General features: G+C 43.3%; 3 protein-coding genes across 5 annotated transcripts; 1 reads left to right on the top strand and 2 right to left on the bottom strand.

Annotated features, from left to right (window-relative positions):
- Positions 1-253: 253 nt before the first annotated feature.
- Positions 254-7,273, bottom strand: LOC129825909 (uncharacterized). The gene is made up of 4 exons (XM_055886020.1): positions 3,912-7,273; positions 2,466-2,624; positions 409-541; positions 254-300 (listed from the first exon to the last, which is right to left on the bottom strand). The coding sequence occupies exons 1-4, from the start codon at positions 7,071-7,073 to the stop codon at positions 254-256; spliced, it is 3,501 nt and encodes a 1,166-aa protein (XP_055741995.1). The 5' UTR covers positions 7,074-7,273.
- A 4,415-nt stretch (positions 7,274-11,688) lies between these two features.
- LOC129826339 (translation initiation factor eIF-2B subunit alpha-like) lies at positions 11,689-17,577 on the top strand. 3 transcript variants are annotated; one of them, XM_055886959.1, is made up of 9 exons: positions 11,689-12,067; positions 12,289-12,390; positions 12,589-12,725; positions 12,918-13,034; positions 13,149-13,261; positions 13,371-13,439; positions 16,407-16,482; positions 16,562-16,725; positions 16,822-16,911. In XM_055886959.1, the coding sequence occupies exons 1-8, from the start codon at positions 12,055-12,057 to the stop codon at positions 16,694-16,696; spliced, it is 762 nt and encodes a 253-aa protein (XP_055742934.1). In that variant the 5' UTR covers positions 11,689-12,054; the 3' UTR covers positions 16,697-16,725; positions 16,822-16,911. The 3 variants fall into 3 exon arrangements, with proteins under 3 accessions (XP_055742934.1, XP_055742933.1, XP_055742932.1); XM_055886958.1 differs by having other exon boundaries at positions 11,690-12,067; positions 13,188-13,261; positions 16,600-16,725; positions 16,822-17,577; XM_055886957.1 differs by having other exon boundaries at positions 11,690-12,067; positions 16,600-16,725; positions 16,822-17,577.
- LOC129826340 (transmembrane emp24 domain-containing protein 2) lies at positions 17,244-21,012 on the bottom strand. The gene is made up of 4 exons (XM_055886961.1): positions 20,571-21,012; positions 19,907-20,099; positions 18,469-18,576; positions 17,244-18,266 (listed from the first exon to the last, which is right to left on the bottom strand). Exons 1-4 carry the CDS (start codon positions 20,748-20,750, stop codon positions 18,142-18,144), a joined length of 606 nt encoding a protein of 201 aa, XP_055742936.1. The 5' UTR covers positions 20,751-21,012; the 3' UTR covers positions 17,244-18,141.
- Between the last annotated feature and the right edge of the window lie 6,875 nt (positions 21,013-27,887).

Genomic DNA, 27,887 nt, shown 5'->3' with positions numbered 1-27,887 from the left:
ACACCCTCATGGGGTGTAACCAACTTATATATCCATTTACTGGGTTGTCGTTGAACCCAGGAACTTGAAACCTTCAACCTAGGAGGATAGTTATTTTCATGAAATGTATCATTTTTATGCAAAACAATATACAAAAAAAACATCGGTGGGGTTTTCGATTCCCCCTTTTGACACCCCCAAGAGTGTCATTACAACAACATGATTACATACAGAATATATATTTTAAAAATTAAACCCTATGGTCTCTCCCTCTTTACATCTTGTACCAGGTGGGCTCCTTGCCACCCGGGAACTTCAAACCTTCACAACAGGGAGGACAAACGTAATAACCATCGGCTACTCCCCTAAAAAGTATATTGTTTTTTTATTATTATTATTATTTATTTTTTTCTTATACGACAACCTCACCCACAGCAAACCAAGGGTCATCCTTAGTCAGACCCATCTTTCTCCTGTAGTTTGACTCAGTATCAGCATCTCCATCCGGAGCATCAAACAAAGGCATCATACCAGCAGCCTTCGCTACATCTGTAACAGATTTCTTCAAACAAGGTATGATGCAAGCAGCACAACACATTAACATAAGGAATACAATTACTAGGGTCAGAAATCCAGTAACCGTCAATGCAGTGTACTTACAAGACCAACCACCCAGCCAGGGGAACCGTCCACCCTCCTCCACACCTGCAAAACCCTTTATCTCAACAGATAACTTTTCCAACCCGCTCAGAGCTTTAGAAATGCTCCCATCCGGACTGGTATTGTTAGGGATAAACGTGCAACATTGTTCTCCAAACATTTTACATACACCCCCCTGATTAGCCAGGATCATGTCAAGGGCAAGCCTATTCTGCCTAGCTGTCCTGGAGGTCACCTGCAGTTGTTCAGACATGCCTGTTAGTGCGGTTCGGGTGTAGTTAACAAAACGTTGCTGGTTATAATAGATATAGTTAATCTATGAGGTCTGCCTTGCATCAATTATGACTGAACCAATAAGTGGTAACAAATGCCATAAACCATCATTCCTGCTCAGTGCCTGGAACTCAGGTGGAACCCCTATGGGGACTCCCAGGAGGTTGGTATGGATGTTATCAGTACCTTCAGTCCAGGGTGCGCTATGCCTATGCCTCCCTCCACGCTGCTCCTGGGATCCCCCCTGAGTGAAACCTAGCAGCTGCTCAGCGGTAACATCAATGATAGTTAGAGGAACTATTATACTAGTCAGTGCACACGTGCCTTGCCAATCTCCTTTAAGGATAGGGGTTAAACGTCTGTTAGGACCACACATCCACCAAACATCGGCTACTCCCCTAGTTTGATTTAGGCCATATACCGGCCAAGTGCCATTAATGGTCACATTACTGATACAATCCTCCTCTGGCAAGCGCCCATAGTCAATTCCTCGCCCTATACCAGTAATGCAACTGTAATTACCTCCATATGCCTTGACACCCCATGGTGCTTCCTGAGGAGAGACTTCCGGGAATACCAGTGACAGGGTCTTACAAAGGGAGGAGTTGGGTTTGACATGGTAAAAACTCTCCATTACACACCTCCATCCTTCCCCACTATCTAGAGCAAATGGATGTGTGGCTAGACTAGGCCTAGCATGACCGCAGATGACACAGTCCTGTTTTTTCAATGTTTTAGCGGTATACCTCATATAAGCCAACCACATGTTTTCTCGTCCCTCATATCCTGTTTCAGTTCCTAACTGTTCGCTATCCGTCATATCCCTAATGTTAATTACCTGTACAGGGTTAAAGGCCTGAGTGGGTGGGGCTGAAGTGGGTCCTGGAGTGGCGGAGGAGTGTGTCTGGTTCTGGCTCATCTGGGATTGCTGCGGTGGTTTTGGCAACACTTTAATAGAAAACACACCCATCGTATTGGCTCCGGCTCTGTTCTGTCCTAGGGTGTAGAGACCTGCATCAGAGAGCTTAATGGATTTGATGGTTAGTAGGATTTCATCACCTTTACAGAAATAGTCCCTCCCAGAGGAATTCCAAATCATCGAGAATCTCTCAGTTTTAGACGGATCCCCAATTTTATATGGGTAGCCTCTCCTCCATTCCCAAAACTGGCCCACATTAGTTATCATATAGTCCCAATAGGGACACCACCTCCCATTACACAGATAAGTTGGTCGTTTCCTAGCATAGGACGTCAATACATTGCAACCCCCTTGAATGTGTATCGGACAGATATCCCCTATCCTCCTAGCCCCATTTCTCCATGTCCATATCTTACAGGGTTCTAAAGTTAACACCTGAGATTCCCCTTCCTCTAAATTGATAACTATGCTCCCTGCCGAGTGGGTTACTAGCCCTGACAGTATGGAGATCAACAGGAAGCTTGAGTATCCCATATCCTATGGTTGTACTTTGGCTAGGTCTTCACCTACTTGATCTAATGTTCTTCCTGGGGCTGAATCGGTGGTACCACGTGTCTTTATGTTCAGTGCTTACCCTCAGGGAATGACTCGCTACCTCTTTCACCTGGAACGGGCCTTTCCACCTGGGCTCTGTCCACTTCCTTGAATGCACCTTCACTCTCACCCAGTCTCCCACCAGGATGTCTCTGTTCTCGTCTGTGGTTTCAACTGCAGTAGTTCGGACGTCCACCACCTGTTTGGACAGTCTTTTGACAAGAGAGGTTAGAGCCTGCATATAGTCTGAGTATCTGATTTTACCAATGTCTAGTCTAGGCAAACTCATGTTATCAGCAGGTGGACCTGGCATTCTTCTCCCTGTCAACAGTTCATGTGGTGTAAGGTGTGTGTCTGACCCTGGTGAATTTCTCACTACAAATACCTAGGTGTCTGGTTAGACTGTAAACTCTCCTTCCAGACCCACATCAAACATCTCCAATCCAAAGTCAAATCTAGAATTGGCTTCCTATTCCGCAACAAAGCATCCTTTACTCATGCTGCCAAACATACCCTTGTAAAACTGACCATCCTACCAATCCTCGACTTCGGTGATGTCATTTACAAAATAGCCTCCAAAACCCTACTCAATAAATTGGATGCAGTCTATCACAGTGCCATCCGTTTTGTCACCAAAGCCCCATATACTACCCACCACTGCGACCTGTACACTCTCGTTGGCTGGCCCTCGCTTCATACTCGTCGCCAAACCCATTGGTTCCAGGTCATCTACAAGACCCTGCTAGGTAAAGTCCCCCCTTATCTCAGCTCGCTGGTCACCATAGCAGCACCTACCCGTAGCACGCGCTCCAGCAGGTATATCTCTCTAGTCACCCCCAAAACCAATTCTTCCTTTGGACGCCTCTCCTTCCAGTTCTCTGCTGCCAATGACTGGAACGAACTACAAAAATCTCTGAAACTGGAAACACCTATCTCCCTCACTAGCTTTAAGCACCAGCTGTCAGAGCAGCTCATAGATTACTGCACCTGTACATAACCCATCTACAATTTAGCCCAAACAACTACCTCTTTACCTACTGTATTTATTTATTAATTTATTTTGCTCCTTTGCACCCCATTATTTCTGTCTCTACTTTGCACTTTCTTCCAATGCAAACCAACCATTCCAGTGTTTTTTTTAGTTTTTATTTTACTTGCTGTGTTGTACTCACTTCGCCTCCATGGCCTTTTTATATTTTTATTTATTTATACATATATCTGTTTGCCTTCACCCCCCTTATCTCACCTCACTTGCTCACATTGTATATACTGTAGACTTATTTTTTTCACTGTATTATTGACTATATGTTTGTTTTTACTCCATGTGTAACTATGTGTTGTTGTATGTGTCGAACTGCTTTGCTTTATCTTGGCCAGGTCGCAATTGTAAATGAGAACGTGTTCTCAATTTGCCTACCTGGTTAAATAAAGGTTAAATAAAAAAAATAAAAAAAATGGACATTAAAGCCAGAGGTAACGCGTCTACCCATTTTAGCTTCGTTCCTGCCATTATTTTGGCCATTTTTCGTTTCAGAGTCTGGTTGGCCCTCTCCACGACTCCCTGAGATTGGGGCCGAAATACCGACCCAAACTTATGGGTGATCCCCAATGCCTGCTCGACCTCCTTCAGGTGTTTGTTCTTGAAGTGGGACCCATTGTCGGATCGGATCATTCGAGGGACCCCAAATCTTGGAATGAGATCCCTCCTTAGCCACTTGATGACTGCCTTAGCATCCTCTCTTGCAGTTGGAATGGCTTCCACCCATCTGGTGAACCTATCCACCATCACTAACAGGTATCTTTTCCCTTCAACTCGGTTGTCTTGTCCCATGTCCGTGAAGTCAATGCATACGTCTTGAAAAGGTGCATCTGGTATGGGAAAACTCCCAATCACTGCTCCCAGTGCAACCTTGTTGTTATAACCTTTGCAGATTTCACAGCTTTCTGACACTTCTCTTGTCATGTCTTGCATGTGTGGATGCCACCACACAATTTCCAGGACCTTTGCCACGCTCTTCCAACCCCCATGTGCTTTGTTGTGTTCTTCCCGTATCATTGACCTGAGCAGCTTAATGGGGGCCACCGTTTTCCCATTGTGTGATCTCCAGATTCCTTGGTGATCTCTTCTGGCTCCATGTCTTTTCCACACAGTTTGTTCATACACATCTGCTGCCTCCTGTAACTGTCTCACAGTATCTATGGTTAATTCATCTTGGGTCTCTTCAGTCCGTTGTATCATCTGTTGGGTAGTATAACCACCTGCCTCCTTCGCCACTAGATCTGCCCTGTCATTTCCTTCCCCGATCTTTGTGTTTTCCTTGCTGTGTCCTTTACATTTCATGATGGCCACACTTGTCGGTAGTTGGATTGATTCAATTAATCTCTGTACCTCTTGTTTGTGCTTTATGGGTTCATTCGAGCTAGTCAGATAGCCCCTCCTCATCCATTGTGGGCCATCAATGTGTGCAATGCCATGGGCATATGCAGAGTCATATGCAGAGATGTTCACTCTTTTTCCTTTGCTCAGTTCCAATGCTCTCCTTAGTGCTCTGAGTTCGGCCAACTGGGTTGAGGCCTCAGATGGGTCCAATTTCTTTGCTTCTACCACCTCGTATGTTCCTGCCATTCCTCCTTGCTTCACCACTGCATAGGGTGCTATGTTACCTTCTCCCGGTGTCTGTGACCTGTAACAACAGCCGTCCGTAAACAGGGCCTCTGCTGTTCCTTCCAATGGGACATTCTGTAGGTCCATTCTGACCTTTACTTGTTTTGCTGCCCTGTCCTCACAAATGTGTGGTTCCCCGTTCCCCATTCCATCAGTCATGTTGGTCACCTCTGTCACATAGGTGATGTGTTTGGTCGTTATCATTTTTGTGATATTTGATTTCCTTTTGCTCGATAGGGTGAACAGTTTAGAGCCAATAAATGCGGTCACTCCATGATCTGTGTTGATTTCCAGAGGGTGTCTCATAACGATATGAGCAGTTTTACCAATTGCCTTTGACAGGGCAGAAATGTGTCTTGCACAATCAGATTGGCCACATTCAATGTTGTCTAATTGTGCACTGTAGTAATGTAACACTCTTCTCTCCCCCTTTTGTTTCTGATAAAGGATGGAATGAACATACCCATCCTGTTCGGAAACATCCAACCTAAACGGGATGGTGTAATCAGGCAGGGACAGAGCCTCAGCTTGGGCAAGGGTTTGTTTCAGTGCAATGAAAGCCGCTTCTGCTTCTATGGTCCAAGTGAGCTTGGCTGTTAGGTTCCTGTTACCTGCCTCCCGGAGTATGGCCCTGAGTGGTTCAACTTTCAAGCAGTATTCTGGTACATGAGTTCTGCTATACCCAGTGAGTCCAAGAAATGACAAGAGATGTTGTACAGTTGTGGGCTTTGGGTGCTCCAGGATAGAAGTCCTCTGGGCTGATGACACAGCCTGACCTCTTCCAGAGAGTACTCTTCCCAGGAACTGAACGGTTCTTCTACAGCATTGAACTTTTTCTCGTTTCACTTTGTATCCCTTATCGGCCACATGTTTTAGAAGGAGCTCAGTTGCCTGTAGACAGGTCTCCGCAGTTGATGCGGCCAACAACAGGTCATCAACGTATTGGAGAAGGGTGACCCCTTCTGGCAAGGTGAGTTCTTCCAGGTGCTCCTTTAGGATAGAATTGAAAATTCCGGGGGAGTCCCAATATCCCATTGGCAATCTGGAGTAAGTAAGACATTGATTTTGATAGGTGAAAGCAAACAGAGGCTGTGAGTCTGCATGGAGTGGGATACAGAAGAAGGCATTGGCCAGATCAATAACAGAGAACCAGTCCTGGGTTGGAGAGATGTTCTGCAGTGCCAGGTAAGGATCGGGGACAGGTCTCACGTCTGGAATTGTAACATCATTTATGGGCCTGAAATCTTGAACCATCCTCCACTTACCCGTACTTCCTTTTTTAACAGGTAAAATGGGTGTATTCCAAGGTGACGTAGTGTGGAACAGCACACTACTATTCTGTAACCGAGCAATAGTAGGTTCAATTCCTCTCACCTTCTCCTCGCTCAAGGGATATTGAGGCCTGTAGACAGGAAGGTGGGCAGGAGTATCTGTCCTAACCTGGATTTTAATAGGCTCCACATCCACCAGACCCACATCTTCTGGACTGGTGGTCCACAGCCTATCAGAAATCCTAGAGAGCATGTTATCCGTGTCTGGATGAGCGGTCATTTCTCTCCCATGGAAATGAGCCCGTCGTACTACTTCAGGGATCGAGGTGTCTTCTACGTTGATCCTTATTGTCCATACCTGGGTTTCCCCCATATGGGCCGTGGACATGTTAGAGATATTCGTTTTAGTCCATGTCAGGGTCTCAGCCAGTTTGATTGCAGGACCAAGAGAACGAGCTTCATATCCGAACCCAACCATCAGCGTAACATGTGGGGCCGAGTCTGAATCCATTGTAAACCAGTTGTCACGGAGATCCACGTCACCATCCATCATTACACAGTTGGTGGCCACTCCCTCCTTGAGAACGTATAAGTGCACCGTAGGGCATCTGTCAACCATGTCTTCAAACCATGCCTCATCGTATATTTCATCCTTGTCCATAGAGTAGTTCATTGTAACATGTGGGGGGGTCATCCGATGGGTAATAGGCATTCAGAGTTTGTATCCATGGTTTCCACAGTTGGAATGTACGACACACCCTTGGGGTGTCGGGATCACAATCCAACAGTTTTAACCAGTAGATGTAGGTTTCGTTATCCAGATCTTCTTGTGCGTCCCCTAGCTATAGCATCCTGGGTGGGTCTGAAAACTTTTCCGTCATAAGGATTGGCATGAGTTCACGAGGGGAGATGGTGGTGACATGGAAACCCCTTGCATTACAATATATGCTGCAGCCCAAATTAGAGAGCAGGTCTTTACCCATTAAGCCAATTGAACACTCAGGGTTGTATAAAAATTGGTGAGTGACATTCTGTCCATCCCAGCAGACATCCAGTGGTACTGTAAAAGGATTTCTCATAATAGTTCCCGAGACCCCTGAGAAAGCTTGTATTTTGTTGGTAAGTGGGTGTTGTGCCTGAACAGATGACCAGGTACATCCTGTGTCAATTAGCATGTGTTGTGGTTTTCCTCCAATTAAGCAATTAACTATCGGTTCTTCACTCGGTGGGAACGTGAAGATGGTGGCACTGGAGGGCATTTGGGTCTCTGGGCGGCTTCATTGGTATGGTTCGGAATGTTGCCTTAGCCAAGCAATGCTAGGGACAAGGTTAGGGTTCGGGACTTCTGGACCGGACCCCACTCCTGGGTTGTGTTGCTGCTGGTGGTATTGCTGTGGCTGAGAACCCCCTTGTTGTCCATACCAGTTACCTCTGCCTCTCAGTGTCCACTGACCTCTAGGTGCTCCCCATTAGCCACGTCCCCGCTGAGGTCTATAGCCTCTACCCCTTGAAGGGCCAGTCATCATTGGCTTGCTTCTACAATGCCTAGCTCAGTGCCCCTGTCTACCACAGTTGTAACAGGAGTAGTCTGTTGTCCACTGAGTCCAGGGCTCCTGACCTTCGGGTTGTGGGTGGCTGGAGTGTGCTTACAAGAGGCATCTGTCGGGAGGTTTTTTCCCCCTGAAGTTGTTTTTTCAGGACTTTCTTCTGAAGTTGTTTAAGCTCCTCCTTCTCCTTCCTCCTGCCTTCACGGTACCGTTCCACGTGGTGTTGAGCAATTTCAGTGAATTCCATCACACTCTTTGCTGTTATCCCCACCACCTTCTCACATTCAGCGCGGACATGCTCTGGAAGAGTTTTCAGGCACTGATCCAGGAACATGTGTCTCGTGTTGGTTTTATCTGGTTAGTCTTTCCAAGCCTGTCTCCATAGTGTCCTTGCCTTTTTCATATATAATGGTATGCTCTCATTCTCTTCTAGAGTCAAAGTTCTCATAATCTGGGGCCTGGACTGTGTTGGGTATTTTCTCCTGATTGTTGCCCATACTTAATTTTGGTATGGGTCGAATCGGGTTTGAATAGGGTATTTACCACTCAGGCCTCCATCCGCCATCAAGTCTTTACATTCCTGGTCTCCTATGCACCTGTTAATGACAGCCACCATGTCTCCCATGGTGAGTTCATCAGAGGCGGTTAGACTCTCAAAGGTCTTCACCCACCTACATCCCGACTCCTCAGGTAAAGGTAGGGCCTCCACCAGGGTCAATAGATCTCTGTGGGCCCATGGTTTATAAATGGGTTGTCCACCAGGTTGTTGTCGCAGGGGCATCATGTGTCCTTTCAGCCCCCCACCTGCTTTACTACGTGTGTTATGTGCAGGTCCAGTTAGTGAATCATAGAGATCGCCCTCGAATTTTCCGTTCAAGTACCATACTCCATCACATTGGCAGCTGGGCTCCTCCTGTTCCTCTGCTTCATTGCTGTTGTGGCCCAGCTGTATGCAATGTCCACCCTGTCTCGTTGCTTCATCTTGTTGCTTCCTCTTTTCCTCTCTTAGTCTTTGTTCCTCTTTCTTTTGTTCCTTGTCCATTTTATCCAGAGTGTGTTGCATCATTCTCAGTTCCTCCTGGTCTCGTCGTGCATTCAACTGCACTTCATCCCAGAGAATCTTCTGCTGCCTTTCTCTCTCGCGTGCTTGTGTCATGCTGTCTTCTGTCCACATCTGACCCTGGCTCTGTATGCTGTCTTTATCCATTTCCATGCTACATGCACTGGTCACACTTCCTTCTCTTTCATCACTCACATGTATCCTACTTAGTTCTGCCATTCCTTCCTTTAGTGCACGGGCTGTTACCAGTAGGGCCTCAATCTCGTTTTTCCGGTCCTGCGATATTGGGACCCAATCCGTGTCTTGGCTACCTTCTGGCCTCTTATTATAAATAACTGTGGCACTCACATCCAGAACGGGTGCCATCATCTTCGAACCATCGTATGGTGGTGGTGCACTAGGTTTGGGCAGTTCGGGATAGAGTCTCATTGATTTCTGGGTTCGGGGTGTCCCTTCACTACACATTTTGTGCAGTTTTTCCAGCATAGCCAGACCGATCCTTTCTTTCAATTTAGCCTTTTCCATGACCTCTTTTATCTTGCCCTTACTGGGTTCACCACCTTGTTTCCATTCAGTGAGCGCCTTGAGTGTTTTGCGTTTTAATGCATCTAGTATTCTTCCGGGCTCCCCCTCGACGGGGAGACCCGTGGGTGAGATGATACACCCCTCCTCAATCCATTGTTTGTATAGTTTTTCTCTCCGTTTCTTCCAGTCAATAGTTATTTACAAGAGAACTGAATATCCAATATAAAATTAACTCCACCTAGGTGCCGAACCATATACCTACCCGCTCTAAGTCAGGTAAACAAAACTTCCTGTGGATATTTTTTCTCAAATTTCGAGCAGCTGATGTACAAACCGTATAGACAACCAGTAGAGTATGTTTAAATGTAATTTTATTCAACATTCAGGCTTGTAAGGAACATTTACATGATTTAGAAGCCATTAGTGTTCAGCTGTATATACCAATTCATTGTTTATTACAGCCTGATTAATCAGACTAAGGAAGATTGTGCTGCACTTACTTCTTAACATGAGGTCACTGGCAACTGACAAGATCTCATACTTGCCATCCCCATTTGTTGATGCATTGACGTCCCCATTACCATTTCCAGACTTCTAAAGCTTACAAGGATACAGAAAATGACTGCAGCATATGACGAGGAAGAGATATTTGTTATTAGTTTGGAACATACTATCACTGGATGAAAACCAGCATTTAGACATTTTCTGTGTATCTACTAACAAGTGACAAGGTTGATTACCTTTCCTGACAATGGCTGGCAATTATAGCCAGCTTGTTGGTCCTAGTCATGACTAGGAGGGCATTGCTCATCACCATGACAGCATCCAAACACTTGGACAGGGTACACTAAGGGAAGGAGAAAGACAATCTAGCAAATTTCAGTCTAACTGTCTCTTTGAAGTGGAGGCTAGCTCTGTAGATATTTGCACAGAGAATAATACTAGTTAAATATCTGGGGTTCTCTATTAGCTCGCTGGCCCCAGCATATGAGATTTGCATCCACAACAATGACCAGAAGAATGACTTCATCCTCTGCAGAAAAACACAGAAGTTAGCTTAACAGCTATAACAGGTGGTGAAAGAGATTTGCGTCAGTTCAAATCTGGTATCAGGACAAAATGTGATTCAGAGTCACCGAATATATTTTAAGTATTTTAATTAAACTCAAGCGATAAATGGTAAATGCAATTTTCGTATATACGGGTTCACTGTATCTCCGCGCAGGGTAGAACAGAGAACTGTGGAATGTACTCAAATAGCAGTTTTTATACTATGACAGCTTGAGTTCCAACTCGTCCGTTGGCCTATCATAGTAGAGGCTGAGCGCGGTTTAAACTTTGCTCAGCTTATGCTGGCACTCGGACTTGTCCAAGTCCCTTAGTGCTCTCCTCTGTCCACATCTGGTTGTTGGGTAGATTAGATCCGTCTTGTGTCTCCCCCGATTCTACACTCAAACAGTCCCTTATTTGGTATTGTCCAGTGCCCTAACTCCCTGGTTGGCCTAGAGATATGCACCCCTCCCCTCTCCAGATTGACCACAGCTTTTATGGCCTGTCACTCTATGTTGGTCAGTCTTTACACACCTACACACACACACATCTGTATTGTTTGTGTTTGTGTGTAACAAAACAATATTCATCTTCAAACAATATGCTAGCGGGCTATAGTGCATAAACATAAATCCTAACAGTGGCTATTGTTGTTATGACAATAATGAACTGTTATGCCTATTCATCATGCATTTATGTGATATCAGTGATAAACTGTAGTAGGCCAACCTTACTGATTGCTAGTTAACGTTAGCTAGCTAAATTAGTAACAAAGTATACAATGTTAGCTAGCCAGCTATAGTAGCCATTTAATTGCTTCATAAAACTCATTCAAAGCAAGCTTGTAAGCAATTGTTTTCACTAGATAAATGGTACACTCCCAATGTTTAAAAATCAGAATTATTGTTTGAAATTATGATTTATTAAAGTTAATCTTTCCACATACCCGAAGCCATCCCTATAACACAAACAGCTAGCTAGTTAAATTATATTCTAGCGTGCCAAAATTAAAGCCCTGCACAAAAAATAATAATACAATATTGCATGGCCAGGTGCACCTGGTGAGTGGATTTATCTTAATCACCAATGGAATGGTCTAAAATGACAACACTCCGGGCCATGTGAAACGAATTTGACCAACGATAACTGAGTTATACGTCATCAAATTGCGACATTAGCTACACCATACCAAAAATGAGCAAACGTTTACCTAAAAATCTGTAGCTGTAAAAGTGACAGGATTAGCTAATACACTTATTTTGTCCGTTCTCAGTCCAAAACATAAGAACCAACTCTTGAAATAGCGTCATCCGCGTCAGGAGGAAAAACGTGCTGTTTCATCAGTTCGAGCAAGGTAACGTTACATGGTAGTTAGCCAGCGTAGCTACGTTAGTTGTTAACAATAATCATTCTGGCATTTACTAGGTTAGCTGCATAGAAAGTTTAATCTGTTCAAAGGTGTCATCTGGCCTGCTTCCTGCTTTTGTTGAGGTGTCGACTTGTTTGACAGAATGGACAAAGATGGTGAGTTGAAGTCTCATTGATGAACTTGATGAGTAGACATGCTAGTCCCGAATGGCCATAGATTTCTGCATGATCTTATAGTTGCTTTCATGGGGGTTGTTTCCATACATGCACACCACTATCCATACAACTCTAAATAAAGGATAAGGTTTTTAGTGAGAGTGTAATCAAGTATAATGTTTCCATTTGACTTTGACTTGCCCATGGTCATTTCCTTTCAGAGCTGGTGGAGTACTTCAGGACACAAGTGAGACAGGACCCTGAGGTTCCCTCTGCTGTGGCAGCTATCCGCACTCTCCTGGAGTTCCTCAAAAGAGACCAAAGTCAGATTTTAATATTTTTACTTTTCTACTCTCCACTTATTATGCTGATATCTAGTGAATCAGAAGGCTTTTTGTCTGATGATTACTGAAATCAAAATACTTTCATCATTACTGCTGAAGTTTGCACTCGATTTACAAGTTATTAGCAAACAGACAAGTTGTGGTATTGATTGGCTTATGCTTTATGTCCCTGAGCAGGTGAGACCATCCTGGGCTTGAGAGAGAACCTGACCCAGACCATCAGGCGTCTGGAGGAGGCTGACTCCTCTGTGGCTGTCTCGTCTGGTGGCGAACTGTTCCTCCGCTTCATCAGCCTCACATCGCTGGAGCACCCTGTGAGTAGAGAGAGGGCCCTCACCTATCCTCCTCACTGTAACGCCAAGGCTACTCTTATACGCTCCAAGCCCACTTTAAAGTGATATTACATGTATTCAATACGTGAGAGTAGCTTGAGTTGTCCAGCATACCATCATGATTTAAGATGCCATTTTCAGAAATATTAAGTGTTTTCTTTGTCCCTCAAACAGGATCTTTCTCAATGCAAGAAAGTGATGGTAGAGAGAGGAGAGCTCTTTCTTAAGAAAATCTCCCTTTCCAGGAGTAAAGTAGCAAAACTCTGCCATACCTTTATCAAGGATGGTGCTGTAAGTATTTCTATAGAATTTTTTTATTTTAATGAAGATTCCAAAACTCACTCCACTGGGACACTCATGGTGATTCTGCCTCGAACGAACACTGTTCTCTATTGTCATTCACAGAAAATACTGACACACTCCTCCTCCCGGGTGGTTCTTAAGGTACTGGAGAGTGCAGCAGCTGACAAGAAACGCTTCACTGTCTATGTCACTGAGTCACAACCAGACTCTGCAGGGTGTGTGGTCAACACAAACACATGCGTATGTCTAATGTCAAACTAAGTAAGCAAGCCCTAAAGAGGAACTTGAAAGACTATTCACAAGTGTACCCTTTTCTCTTTCCAGAAGACAAATGGCTGACAAATTACGGAATCTAAATATTCCGGTCACGGTGGTTCTTGATGCTGCAGTGGGGTAAATACCTAAACATTTTCAGTTGATACATGAAAGCCCAGCTCAATCGCACCATGTTTCTTCGAAAGACCATACAGTGCCTTCAGAAAGAATTCATACCGCTTGACTTATTCCACATTTTGTTGTTAGCCTGAATTCAAAATGAATTACATTGAAGTAGTTTCTCACCCATCTACACACAATACCCAATAATGATAGTGAAAACATGTTTTTAGAAATGTTTGCTAATTTATTGAAAATTAAATACAGATATCTAATTTACATAAATGTTCAACTCGGGTGTATCCAATTGCCTTTGATCATCCTTGTAATGTCACTACAACTTGATTGGAATACACCTGTGGCCAATTAAATTATTTGGACATGTTTTAGAGAGAAACACATCTGTCTATATAATGTCCCACAGTTGACAGTGCATGTCAGAGCAGAAACTAGAACATGAAGTCCAAGGAACTGTCCGTAGATCTCCGAGATATATGCCTCATCACAATTCTATTTGGGGAAGGGTATAAAAATGTATATAGCGTTAAAGGTTTCCAAGAGCACAGTGGTCTCCATAATTTGGAAATTGAAAAAAATATGGAACTACCCAGAGCTGGCCGTCTGACCAAACCGGGCAAGAAGGACCTTGGTCAGGGAGGTGACCAAGAACCCAATGACCACTCTGACAGAACTACAGAGTTCCTTGGCTGAGATCAGAGAACCTGCCAGAAGGACAAGTCTCTACAGTACTTTACCAATCTGGGCTTTATTGGAGAGTGGCCAGACGGAAGCCACTCCTGAGAAAAAGGCACGTGATAGCACGCCTGGAGTTTACCAAAAGGCATGTGAAAGACAGATCATAAGGCAAATGATTCTATGGTCTGATGAGACAAAAATATACATTTTTGGCCTGAATGCAAAGCGCTATGTCTGGAGAAAGATGGGTGATAAGCTGGGCCTGGTTAACACCATCCCTACCGTGAAGCATTGTGGCGGCAGCAACATGCTATGTGGATGCTTTTCAGTGGCAGAGACTGGTAAGGATAGAGGGAATAATGAATGGAGCCAAATACAGGCAAATTGATGAGAACCTTGATGAGAACCTGCTTCAGTGTACAAACGACCTCTAACAGGACAATGACCCCAAGCATGACCCCAAAGCAACGCTGGAATGGCTTCAGAACAAGAATGTGAAAGTCCTTGAGTGGCCCAGCCAAAGCCCAGACTTGAATCCCATTGACAATGTGTGAAAAGACTTGTCAATGGGACCACTCCCTATCTAACTTAACAGAGTTTGAGAAAATACCCAAATCCAGATGTGCAAAGCTGATACAGACATATCCAAGATGATGCAAAGCTGTAATCGCTGCAAAAGATGCATCTACAAAGTATTGACTCAGATGTGAATATTTATGTACCATCTAAGGTGCGTACGCATTAGACCCCGAGACTGCTGCGCAGCTCCACCCTGGGACAGCCCTGCAGAATAAATATCAGCCCACGGAGAGAAGCACGAGATTGAACTTCACTTTTTTCCCCCCCGTTAGTTAACACTCAACGTTTCCCTTTACTGTGGCAATTGGGATCGAATCGACACAATTAGCCACTTTCAATGCAACATACTGAAACAACTAACTATGCAAGAGATTTTGTTGTAGGCAGAATGCATCGGAATAGGATTCTATTGCATTGACATGCACAACTCAGTCCGTACTATATACACAGACCGGTGCGACATAACCAATCAGAGCTGCACTAGGCCTATATGCAAAAAGACCATTGCCATATATGGATGTGCCATTTACTTTGAACTGGACTGTTTACAGCATGAGCGGTCGTAGATGCGCTTGTTTTGAATGTAGCCACGTGTGCACATTTTGTTAATATCCTTTGCTAGTTAGTGAGTTATTAGCCCAGTTATAGATCATTTGTAGTCAGCAATAGGGGAGTGATTCCTTCCTACAAGAGCACAAAACATGTACATCTCTAGATATCTTTGAAAAGCTAGTCAGGTAAAAAATTGCTTTTTTGTCTTAAATGGGCTGTTTTGTGAGACATGCTTGAATAAGCTAAGTAGTCAATAGGCAGAGGGTAGCATAATTTGTCTGATTCTCTAATGGTAGGGGAATAATAATGATTTTTTTGTAAAATGGTTTCTTGCATCAAACTTTTTTTCAGTCACCTTGTCTGAAAGACAAGTGGATAAACAGGTACATGTTTTTTTCAAAAATCTCATGGAATGTGGGCCACCATTGGCTGCTACTGTAAGCTGAATGATGGAACAGCTATTTCCATGTTAAATTGTTTATGGGATGCATTTTCTCCATTGTTTTTGATGGTAGGCCTACATTATGATCAAATGGCCACATTAGGCTACTTAGCCACTGTTAAAACTAACTTAAAGCAGGTACAGCATCAGTGTTCACAGTAAAGTGCTGAAAAAAATGTGAGGGAACATTGCTTATGTACGCTGAACAAAAGTGCTGAGGAGTATTTCTGTCGGTAATAAAGTCCTTTTGTGGGGGAAAAACTAATTCTGATTGGCTGGGCCTGGCTCCCCAGTGGGTGGGCCCACACCCACCCATGGCTGCACCACTGCTCAGCATATCTGTGAAATCCATAGATTAAAGTCAATTTTTTTTTTAGTTGACTGATTTCCTTATATGAATTGTAACTCAGTAAAATCTTTGAAATTGTTGCAATAATATTTTTCAGTATATGAAATATTTCTGTTTAATCAATACATTTGCAGACATTTCTAAAAACATGTTTTGACTTTGTAATTGTGTGTGTGAGACAATCTATTTTGAATTCAGGCTGTAACACAATGTGTAATAAATCAAGGGGTATGAATACTTTCTGAAGGTACTGTAAATACCCTGTTTTACCTATACCCACTTTTTGGATTTGTACAGGTAGCCTAAATTAACAAGGCAGTCAGTGAAATCTGTATTTTATTAGAGTACTGTATCTTTTTTGTTAAAGGTATATCATGGAAAAGGTGGACCTGGTGATTGTGGGTGCAGAGGGAGTGGTAGAAAGTGGTGGCATTATCAACAAGGTATATTATGAATTGGATAACACACCATTCAGACAGTCTTATGTTGATGTCCTATGACGTTACTATTTACAACACGTAGCGGTTTACCTTTTATTCTGCATGCAATTCACATGACAGATTGGCACCTATCAACTGGCTGTGTGCTGCAAGGCTCACAACAAGCCTTTCTACGTTGTGGCAGAAAGCTTCAAATTCGTCCGACTCTATCCTCTAAATCAGCAAGATGTCCCAGAACGATTTAAGGTAATAGCACCAAAATATGACCAATTGGCAATAGTGATATTTCTGTAGTTATTTGATGTCCTAACTAGTGGTCTCACTTTGCTCTCTGTATCTCAGTATAAAGCAGACACACTGAAGGCAGTGGAAGACCTAGCAGAAGAACACCCCATGATTGACTACACACCGCCATCACTGATTACACTTCTTTTCACAGACCTGGGGGTCCTCACTCCATCAGCAGTCAGTGATGAACTTATTAAGCTGTATTTGTAAACCACCATCAAATGAATGACCTTGATGCAGAACTTGATCAAGTGAAGTCACCGTTCAATATGCATTTCATTAAAAATGTCAATCCCCCAGGGAATCTGCCTTAAACAAACCAAAAACACTTCTGTTGTGTGTGACTATTTACCCCCTACTTGTTTTACTGGAGTTTGAAAGGTTATTCTGACCCATACCAGACTGTCTGTAAAAACCAGTAATCATAGCAGCATACTGTGTGAGTAACTTATTGCAAATTAGAAGTAATCAAAATCTCAAAAGGAAAAAGGAGACACTTTATTATGAACATAAGTTGGTCATCCATAGTTTAACTTCTTTGAAAGTTTGTCTGAGCTCTCAGGTGTGTTGGCTCATTAGTTATTCACCCTCTGTACCCAAAATATCACATACCAATACAAACTATGAAGAAGTCTGTAGGAAATTGTCCTCATTTCATAAATAGAAATGCTCAAGTGACTACTTAAAACTGGCAACAGCTCCCATACCAAGGCTTTTTTGTACTGCCCTTGCCCCAAAAGGTAGAATCATTACTACAAAGTATGTCATTTCTTTGTATTTTAACCATTAAAATGTGCATACTGTGACTGATTGGCATGTTAAAAGTATTTGTTTATCAAGACCCCCCCCAAATTTAGAAAGAATAACAGATCAAATACAACACTGGGCTTGGAATGATGTGGCTCAGTTGGTAGAGCATGGTGCTTGCAACAGCAGGGTTGTGTGTTTGATTCCTATGGTGGACCAGTATAAAAAATGTATGCACTCACTGTCGCGCTGGATAATGGTATATGACTATGTAAAAGAAAACATATTTCCACCACCTACTCATTCTATCCACAGCTATAAGATGAGAAAAGCTCATCATCCAGCGTTTTGGGGCGGTGGCTTTGAATGTGCAAATACTCAAACCTTCCTTGATCAAAAATTAACAATACCCTCTTCAGTGCTATTGATGTCAAAGTCTGAGGAGTCAATGCAAAGACAGTTTTCCGCGAGTGGAAAAACATGCATATGTACCATGGCCTGAAGTACATGAACAGAAAAACAGGAGATTGGACAATAAAGTCTTTGTTGTTTGATTTCCAATTTTGAAGTATGGTGTGGCTAATAGCTCAAGTGAATAGTAAATCATTTGAGGGGAGGGAACCTGTTTTACACAACTCTCCGCACCTCGAAAAATCTCTTCAGGTAGTAGATCTGTCCAAGGGTCATGGCTACCAGCACAAGAGCTTCAAAGAAGGACCAAAGCACCACTCGGCTGTTTGTGTTGTCATTAACTGGAGGGGAGGAAAACACAGAATAGTACATTAAACCACTACTGCCACTGAAGTATTTTCACTAAGCTGTCAAAATTGGGTGTTTTTGACAAATGCTATGCAGTTTGAGATAAGAGGTTAGGTCCGTATGTTATTAATTTTCTATGGAAATAGCACATTATACATGACTGTTCTTGAAGTAGCAGCACAGAAGTGGTCTTACTTGCTCTGTGTATCCTCTCTCGGACCTCCATGTATTCCTGCTCGTGTTTTACTGCTGTCATGGCAACTGCTAGCTCATTAATCATCTCTTCCAGCTTGTTCTGGTGGGCTGTGAACAAGAATGGAAAATTTACAAGTAGAACAGTATACAACATTTTGCAGAGTTAAAGAAACCCCAACAAGTACAGGCACATCAAGTAAATCAGGTACAACTTACATCACAGTGATTGGGGTGGCAGGGTAGCCTAGTGGTTAGAGTGTTGGACTAGCAATCAGAAGGTTGGAAGTTCAAATCCCCGAGGTGACAAGGTACAAATCTGTCATTTTGCCCCTGAACAAGGCAGTTAACCCACTGTTCCTAGGCCGTCATTGAAAGTAAGAATTTGTTCTGAACTGCCTAGTTAAATAGAGGTAAAATAAATAAAAAAGGTTAGGTTTATTGTAGATACTGTTCAAAGTGATGTAATGAAATGTTCATACATCAAACAACCAGTAAACTGGTCTCCATATATCTCTACCAAAGCTTGGGTATACCCATTGTGCAAAACTTAACAAATATTTACACTAACCTTACAAATACGTTGTCAGATAGCGTGAATGACTTCAATGTGTCTTTAGTGCATCTAACATTAAATAACATCTGCTGTAACACAGCAAACTTGGATTAACATAAAACTAAAGGCACAATTTGAGCTGGTAGTGCTGTGCAAACTGCTGCATTGACTGGACACAAGTGTACTGATTTGATGCAAGCTGTATTATTGAAACTGACCAACCAACACTTTTGAAAAACTGAGGGCAAAAGTAATTGACCCAATTTGTTTCATGAATGCCCATATGGCAGAAGCTGAGGGGGGTATAAATTCCTAAATCCATTCACCCACCTCAAGTCATTGCCAGGCAGCAAGTGAGTGTCCATAAAGCAAAAGAAAACAGCACAACCCAGGCAATTAATAAGACTAACTATGAAAATGGTACTATTTAAATTCACTCTGTTAATTTTGTAATTCAGTACTTGGGGTAAGCAACACTACAGAGAAGAGTCCATTTTCTCCAAGGGCATTGAAGAACGACCATCTCTGACCTCATGCAATAGTGTTAACCTACCATCCCAGGTGTCTCCACCACCTGATGGAGGGTGGAGAGCAGAATGAGAAAAGAATGAATATGTAGGTTCTCTTCCAGAGATATGGTGAGATAATATTCCCAACATCAGTCAGTGTGACCAGAGCTCTACAGTGCAACCATTTTACTTGAATGTGTGCCTAAATATTTTGCTGTGCAATCTGGAATTTTAATTTAGGAGCACCAGTGTGCCTAGAAAAATTAAAGATTCTTGCTTTATTACCTGAAATATTTATTAGGTGCACACTTGCTCCTTGTAAAAAAGGTCAGCGTTGAGCCCTGGTGCCCATTGCTGCCTCTTCACCCCAGTTTACCTTCTGTCTCCATGCCGTCTCCCTTGGGGGCCTCTCCAATGTCAATGGTGAACATGACGATCTTGGGTGTCATGGTGGACATCTTATTGCTGAAGCAAAACTTGTATGTGCCATCCATATGGGCAGCCACCGAGTACTTCCCACTGGATTCTCGGTCTCCTTTGTAAATCTGCTTCCCATCTGGACCTGTGATCTGCAAATGAAAAGTACCTACATAGTCATTGACAATCTATTAAACATTAGCATAAGGTAGCTAGTTACCCATGTTTAGACTGGACAGCATCAGATATACAACAAATGCTCCACAACACCACCATCAGTACAAACTCAGATATGATCAATGGCCCTAACATGAAATCATCCCTTGGCTCCTGATAATTTTTTTTAGAATATAATCTCGCACTGTCAGTCAACCAAGAGAGTTTAGCTAACGAACGTAGCTAGGTATAATGCTTGCTCGCTAGCCATATGGCACAATTTGAGGGACGTTTGGAAGCATAGCTATCTAGGAGAACGACGTTAACTTAACTAGCTACTTACCTACATTGTTAATGTTTAGCTAGTTAGGCCCATGATTTGCCAAAGTTAGCTAACAGCTGGGGAGGGGGGGCTTTCCACGCAATAAGATTAAGAAAGAGGGCACCTTTCACAACTCAGACTTTACCTCCACATCGATGTCTAGGAAACCTCCTTCGGCCACCTCAAACATGAGGCCCATCTTGGTACCAGAGTTGACTCGTTCAAAGAAACACTCTTCTGCATGAGCGTCAATGCTTACGAAGTAACCTGACGCTGTGGCGGATAACATAGCTAAAATTACCATACACTCCGAGAGAGTAAACATGATTGCTGTTGTTTTTCGCTACTGTCTAGCTATGTGAAAAATAGATTAGCGAACAAAACGCTCAGCCGCCGACTTGCGGAGGAGGAGCCAGCAGTAGAAGGGGGACGCAATTTCCTCGAAAATGCTGCCACGTAAAGACGGGAAAACGAGCCGCGTCGAGGTTCAAAAAGCCAATCGATTGTGCCCACTCAAATTGACCTCAGGCCCCTGGTCCAAGACCTGGGTGTATTCATTAGGGCGATTCGGTTGCAAAACGTTCCTTAAACGGAAGCAAACAGAACGAAATGGGGAGGGATCTACCTGAATTTGGCCAATAGAAACTCGTTTTAGTAATGCAACTGTTTTGGACTAATGAGTCAGTGGCGACCAGTCATTCAGTGCAGGTGGGGCTCTTATTATATATTTTTGGTCTTTTTTGGGGGACTTGCCTGTTTTGCATGTTATTTTGGAATTAATATGTGTCACATATCATTTTGCAAACAATGTAAACAAAATTAAGTATATATCAATGAGTTAATAAAACCGTATACAAACATGGTCTCTTTTTTGTAAGGCAGCTCCAAAATGCAGGTGTTTCAGCCTAGCTCATTGCTTTCTGTGGTGGTGGGGCAGGCCAGCAGAAAATACAGAGCGTTGCGCCATGATTGGCTCAGTGTTCTGTCACTCATTGGGACACTACGTCACCGCCAAGTCTAAGGGTAGAGCTTGACAATTCAAGCCCCTTGAGTGCTGCTATAGATAAAATGCCCATCTGCCTCACACTAATAATTTGGTCCATTCACCTGCCCTGAATGACGGGTCGCCACTGCCAGGGAGATATGTATACTGTAGCTAATACTAAGTGTATGTTGTGTAATAAGCTCTTTGTAGCCCATGTGCCTCACCCTAATAATTTGGTATATTTTCACCTCTTAATTTTGCCTACTGTCCTGACTTGGTGGTGCACATGTAGCCTATAACCTTTTTGAGAAATGTAATCATCGAATATTGTAAGAGCTTTCATTGTCTGCTTATATTCCCCCTTTATTTATCCTACGGTTCTGACTTGGTGTACAGGGAGAAACACTGTAAGAACGGCCCATGTTCTGAATTCTGTCAAAGTCTGGGTAGCCATTTGATTAGCTGTTCAGGAGTCTTATGGCTTGGGGGTAGAAGCTATTCAGGAGCCTCTTGGACATAGACTTGGCGCTCCGGTACCGCTTGCCGTGCGGTAGCAGAGAGAACAGTCTATGACTAGGGTGGCTGAAGTCTTTGACAATTCTTAGGGCTTTCCTCTGACACCGCCTAGTAAAGATGTCCCGGATGGCAGGAAGCTTGGCACTGGTGATGTACTGGACCGTACGCACTACCCTCTGTAGTGCCTTGCGGTCGGAGGCCCGAGCAGTTGCCATACCAGGCAGTGATGCAACCCGTCTGGATGCTCTCGATGGTGCAGCTGTAAAACCTTTTGAGGATCTGAGGACCCATGCCAAATCTTTTCAGTCTCCTGAGGGGGAAAAGGTTTTGTCATGTTCTCTTCACGACTGTCTTGGTGTGTTTGGACCATGATAGTAATTGGTGACGTGGACACCAAGGAACTTGAAGCTCTCGACCAGCTCCACTACAGCCCGTCGATGAGAATGGGGGCCTGTTAGGTCCGCCTATTCCTGTAGTCCACAATAATCTCCTTTGTCTTGATCACATTGAGGGAGAGGTTGTTGTCCTGGCACCACACTGACAGTTCTCTGACCTCCTCCCTATAGGCTGTCTCATCGTTGTCGGTGATCAGGCCTACCAGTGTTGTGTCGTCAGCAAACTTAATGATGGGGTTGGAGACATGTTTGGCCACGCAGTCGTGGGTGAACAGAGAGTATAGAAGGGGACTAAGTACACACCCCTGAGGGGCCCCAGGGTTGAAGATCAGCATGGCAGATGTGTTGTTGCCTAACCGTACCACCTGGGGGCGGCCCGTCAGGAAGTCCAGGATCCGGTTGCAGAGGTAGGTGTTTAGACCCAGGGTCCTAAGCTCAGTGATGAGCTTCGTGGGCACTATGGTGATGAACACTGAGCTGTAGTCAATAAACAGCATTCTCACATAGGTGTTCATTTTGTCCAGGTGGGAAAGGGCAGTGTGGAGTGCGATTGAGATTGCGCCATCTGTGGATCTGTTGGGGCGGTATACGAATTGGAGTGGATCTAGGGTATCCAGGAGGATGCTGTTGATGTGAGCCATGACCAGCCTTTCAAAGCACTTCATGACTTCCGACATGAGTGCTACGGGGTGGTAATCATTTAGGCAGGTTACCTTCGCTTCCTTTAAATGAGGCTGAATGAACTGTTTCACTGCCAGACAAGGCTCTGCTGATAGCCAGGTGTAACTGTGGTATAGTGCAATTAATGTACTGTTTAGTGTTGTGTAGTGGCTTTGCTGGCATGCATCTCACTTTTTTTTTTGTTGCCCCACCAAGATTTACATGCTAAAATCACCACTGTTGTCCCGTGTGCTCCCTCTCCGGCCTCTAGGTCACCAGGCTGCTCGTTATGGCGCACACCTGTCACCATCGTTGCGCACATCTGCATCGTCAGACTCACCTGGACACCTGGATCACTTCCCTGATTACCTTCCCTATATATCTCACTCCCTTTGGTTCCTTCCCCTGGCGTCATTGTTTCTGTTTCATGTCTGTGTGCTGTTAGAACATTCATCCAACTACAAGCACCCTGATGTGGGTCTGTGGCTGCGCTGCATGAAGCCTACCATGGCATTCTTTTGGTATTGTTCTTAATCCCATTCCCCTTTCCCTAAACTTTAAAATTGTACGTTTATAGACCCAATTCCAGCAAACATGGTGTAGTTCGTGGGTGGGCAATTTACGGCCCAAGCCCATTCAATCCAGCCCGGGGGAGATTTAAGTAAAAATAAACAAACACTCCAGGCCACTCTTGAACTTCTAAAACTAGATTCAAGTATGTAGAAAATTATAAGGGACCTATACGTTTTCAAATAACCTAATTGCCCTTTTTCTGGGCCATAAATAGCTTTATACAGTATATAGGTTACTGTGGTGCAGACTTATTTCCCGGTCACTACATAGGCCTAATTTGGAGTACTTTGAACAGGATTCGGGGACATTTGTGGCCACGCATCTGATTCACTTGGAGAGCACTTTGCAAATGACTTCCATGCATAGATACGATTCCAACACTGTGCATCTATTTAGAATGTTTAATGTTGAGTACTTTGAATTTGCACATAAATCCATCCTCTTAGAAACATGGCCAAGAAATAAGCTTACAACATGATCATGACGAAAGCTAAAAAGGACCAGTGCATTGATTAACTGTGATGGGGACTTCTTCATTCTACAGGGGAAACTAAAATAACACAAAGATAATAGATCAATAAATGTTCTACACAATATCACACAACAACGTTCTGCTAATATCTGGGAACATGCCGTTATAGCTTTATTATTTGGTAACATATTTGTCCCAGGTCATGTTGAACACATTCACTGTACAGTGTGGCTATTTCAACAACAGTACACACATTATTTTATAATAGCCATTCTATAGCCTAATAAAGCAACTCATAAAGTTCCCCTTTTTTATTTTGCAACCATGAAGTATGTTGTCCAGCCTGCTAAGAGCAAAGCACCTAACAGAACTGTGTAACTGAAGAGAACAAATTTCAGAAGTTCTTTGAAGGTCCGAAGAAAGCGGATAGACAAGGGCTCCATCTCGTAACGGTATTCCATTTCCCAATGAGTGATGTAGTTTGCAGGATCTGTCTGCTCTGCAATCACAGGCCCTGAAAAGATGAAGGATTTTAATTTGTCCCCCCCATTGGGTATATATACAGTAGAGCCTACAGTGCATTTGGAAAGTATTCAGACCCCTTGACTTAATCCACATTTTGATACGTTACAGCCTTATTCTAAAATGTATTAAATTGTTTCCCCCTCCTCCTCAATCTACACACAATACCCCATACTGACAAAGCCAAAACAGGTTTTTAGATTTTGTTTTGCAAATGTATACAAAAAAATGGAAATATCACATTTACATAAGTATTCAGACCCTTTACTCAGAAGTTTGTTGAAGCACCTTTGGCAGCGATTACAGCCTTGTGTCTTCTTGGTTATGACGCTACAAGCTTGGCACACCTATATTTGGGTAGTTTCTCCTATTCTTCTCTGTAGATCCTCTCAAGCTCTGTCAGGTTGGATGGGGAGTGTTGCTGCACAGCTATTTTCAGGCCTCTCCAGAGATGTTCTGTCCGGGCTCTGGCTGGGCCACTCAAGGACATTCAGAGACTCGTCCCGAAGCCACTTCTGCATTGCCTTGGCTGTGTGCTTCGGGTCGTTGTTCTGTTGAAAGGTGAACCTTCGCCCCAGTCTGAGGTCCTGAGCGCTCTGGAGCAGGTTTTCATCAAAGATCTCTCTGTACTTTGCTCCGTTCATCTTTCCCTCGATCCTGACTAGTCTGACTAGTCTCCCCTCACTGAAAAACATCCCCACAGCATGATGCTGCCACCACCATGTTTCACCGTAGGGATGGTGCCAGGTTTCCTTCATACGTGACGCCTTGCATTCAGGCCAAAGAGTTCCATTTTGGTTTCATCAGACCAGAGAATATTTTTTCTCATGAAGAGAAATCTTGTTTCTCATGGTCTGAGAGTCCTTAAGGTGCCTTTTGGCAGACTCTAAGCAGGCAGTCATGTGCCTTTTACTGAGGAGTGGCTTCCATCTGGCCTCTCTACCATAAAGGCCTGATTGTTGGAGTGCTGCATAGATGGTTGTCCATCTGGAAGGTTCTCCCATCTCCACAGAAGAACTCTGGAGTTCTGTCAGAGTGACCATCGGGTTCTTGGTCACCTCCCTGACCAACGCCCCCCCCCCCCCCGATTGTTCAGTTTGGCCGGGCGGCCAGCTCTAGGAAGAGTCTTGGTTGTTCCAAACCTCTTCCATTTAAGAATGATGGAGGTGGCCTCCCGAGTGGCGCAGCGGTCTAAGGCACTGCAGTGCTTGAGGCGTCACTCCTGTGGCGGCCGGGCGCATGCACGCTGACATGGTCGACAGTTGTACAGTGTTTCCTCATACACATTGATGAGACTGGCTTCCGGGTTAAGCGAGCAGTGTGTCAAGAAGCAGTGTGGCTTGTCAGGGTCGTGTTTCAAAGGACACATGCCTCTCAACCTTCGCCTCTCCCGAGTCCGTACGGGAGTTGCAGCGATGGGACAAGAATGTAACAATTGGATATTACGAAATTGGGGACAAAAAGGGGTAAAAAAAAAAGAATAATGGAGGCCATTGTGTTCATGGGGACTTTCAATGCTGCAGAAATGTTTTAGTACCCTTCCCCAGATCTGTGCCTCGACATAATCCTGTCTCGGAACTCTACGGACAATTTCTTCGACCTCATGGCTTGGTTTTTGCTCTGACATGCACTGTCAACTGTGGGACCTTATATAGACAGGTGTGTGTGTGCGCCTTTCCAAATTATGTCCAATCAATTGGATTCAACACAGGTGGACTCCAATCAAGTTGTAGAAACATCTCAAGGATGATCAATGAAAACAGGATACACCTGAGCTCACTTTTGAGTCTCATAGCAAAGGGTCTAAATACTTATGTAAATAAGGTATTTCTGTTTAAAATGTTTAATACATTTGCTAAAAACTTCTAATAACCTGTTTTCGCTTCGTCATTATGGGGTATTGTGTATAGATTGATGAGGATTTTTATTTAATTTAATCAATTTTAGAATAAGGCTGTAACATAACAAAATGTGGAAAAAAGTCAAGGGGTCTGAATACCTCCCGAATGCACTGTATATCAGCAACATATATTTACAGCTGAAGAGTGCATTAGTAAAGGCATTGCGACCTATAATTGTAGTTTATGAATAATTAATTTGTCAATTGCTCCAAATGCTTTTGGCATTGATCTCGCGCTTAGCAAATGGTCAAACATTTCCTTCTGACAGTTACAAGCATAGCTAGGCTAGTCTGTAAATCGTATTTGGTAATTAAACTATTGAAATATACCTATTGATATTTGAAGACATAAGAATGAGAAATGTCTAAAATAGCTGTTACTTTCGTATCAAAAGCCCTAATAATTATTTGTAGAGATAAGAAATATTGTTATATTTAGTTTCAACATCCGAACCAATAACAAGATTAGGAAGAAGCTGTTGTTTGTAAACGTTGAAGTGCTGGTCCACACGCTCACAGGTAAGCAACTTTATCGACAGAAATTATGTTCAAATGTATTTATTTTAAAGTATATAAAGGAACTAAATTCCCTTACATATATCTATCGTATACATGTGGACATGTACCTAGTGCACCTTCAAGCTAAATAATGTAATAGCCTATAACAAAATAGTAGCAATAAAATATATTTCTCCAGACGAAATATTTCACATTAGTTGCACAAAAACAGCCATGCCCCACTTTCGCAACTCAAAATATATCTTTCACTTTGATAACCTGCAGTAGGACTGCAGTAAAAATTATTAAATTGTTTAACTATAACCTACTGTTGCTGTTGATGTTATATGGTTTCATGCTATTTTTCTAGTATCTGAAAGCTCTTAAAATGTAAGCGCATGGTGGATACATAACCTACTCACTGGGCATAGGGCCTATAACGTTACAACGTTTCAATATTTATAAACTGCTTAAATTGGTTACTTACCTTGTCGGTTTATATGAAGGATTTTCAACCTCTTTTAAAATTATTATGTTGAATATACTCTCTGTACACGGGTTTCAATGTGCTGCCAGGAATACAAGGTGATGTCCGTTGCCACAAGTCCTAATGGCAAAGGAGGGGCCAACAACAATTACATTGATTATAAGAGTCTTGAGACCCATGGGGTTTTCCTAATGGAAAATTAAGCCACGTCCTACACCCGCTTCTCTGAGGCGAGACCTTGCCAAATACACAATAATAGGCTATGCATTTTCTATTGTTTTAGCTCTGAAAATCCTCTGGTGCATGCAAGAACCGCTCATTTCATTTTCCACTCTTTATAAAAATGGTCTTATATGTGTAATTGTTAGCATTTAACATACCAAAAGGAATTCAATGTCACATTAATATATCTTCATGAGATGTGATATAGTGAGTTCCTCGCTGTTGGTTCACT

This window comes from Salvelinus fontinalis, chromosome 28, assembly GCF_029448725.1.
Source record: "Salvelinus fontinalis isolate EN_2023a chromosome 28, ASM2944872v1, whole genome shotgun sequence".
In the NCBI taxonomy this organism is placed as follows: Eukaryota; Metazoa; Chordata; class Actinopteri; order Salmoniformes; family Salmonidae; genus Salvelinus; species Salvelinus fontinalis.
The sequence above is the reverse complement of the archived record's forward strand: the minus strand, read 5'-3'. Positions and strand labels throughout refer to the sequence as shown.

What these genes read in the sequence shown, in the direction of transcription:
- LOC129825909 (XM_055886020.1), bottom strand. Translation starts at nt 7,073, where the DNA reads ATGCCTATTACCCATCGGATGACCCCCCCACATGTTACAATGAACTAC. An exon ending in CAGGAACGAAGCTAAAATGG is followed by an intron (nt 2,625 to 3,911) that starts GTAGACGCGTTA and finishes CTGTCCAAACAG; the next exon opens with GTGGTGGACGTCCGAACTAC. An exon ending in TGACCCTTGGTTTGCTGTGG is followed by an intron (nt 301 to 408) that starts GTGAGGTTGTCG and finishes CCTGTTGTGAAG; the next exon opens with GTTTGAAGTTCCCGGGTGGC.
- LOC129826339 (XM_055886957.1), top strand. An exon ending in TCACAACCAGACTCTGCAGG is followed by an intron (nt 13,262 to 13,370) that starts GTGTGTGGTCAA and finishes TTCTCTTTCCAG; the next exon opens with AAGACAAATGGCTGACAAAT. An exon ending in GTTCTTGATGCTGCAGTGGG is followed by an intron (nt 13,440 to 16,406) that starts GTAAATACCTAA and finishes TTTTTGTTAAAG; the next exon opens with GTATATCATGGAAAAGGTGG.
- LOC129826340 (XM_055886961.1), bottom strand. Translation starts at nt 20,750, where the DNA reads ATGTTTACTCTCTCGGAGTGTATGGTAATTTTAGCTATGTTATCCGCC. An exon ending in TCCTAGACATCGATGTGGAG is followed by an intron (nt 20,100 to 20,570) that starts GTAAAGTCTGAG and finishes TTTCATTTGCAG; the next exon opens with ATCACAGGTCCAGATGGGAA. An exon ending in AGAGAGGATACACAGAGCAA is followed by an intron (nt 18,267 to 18,468) that starts GTAAGACCACTT and finishes CCTCCCCTCCAG; the next exon opens with TTAATGACAACACAAACAGC.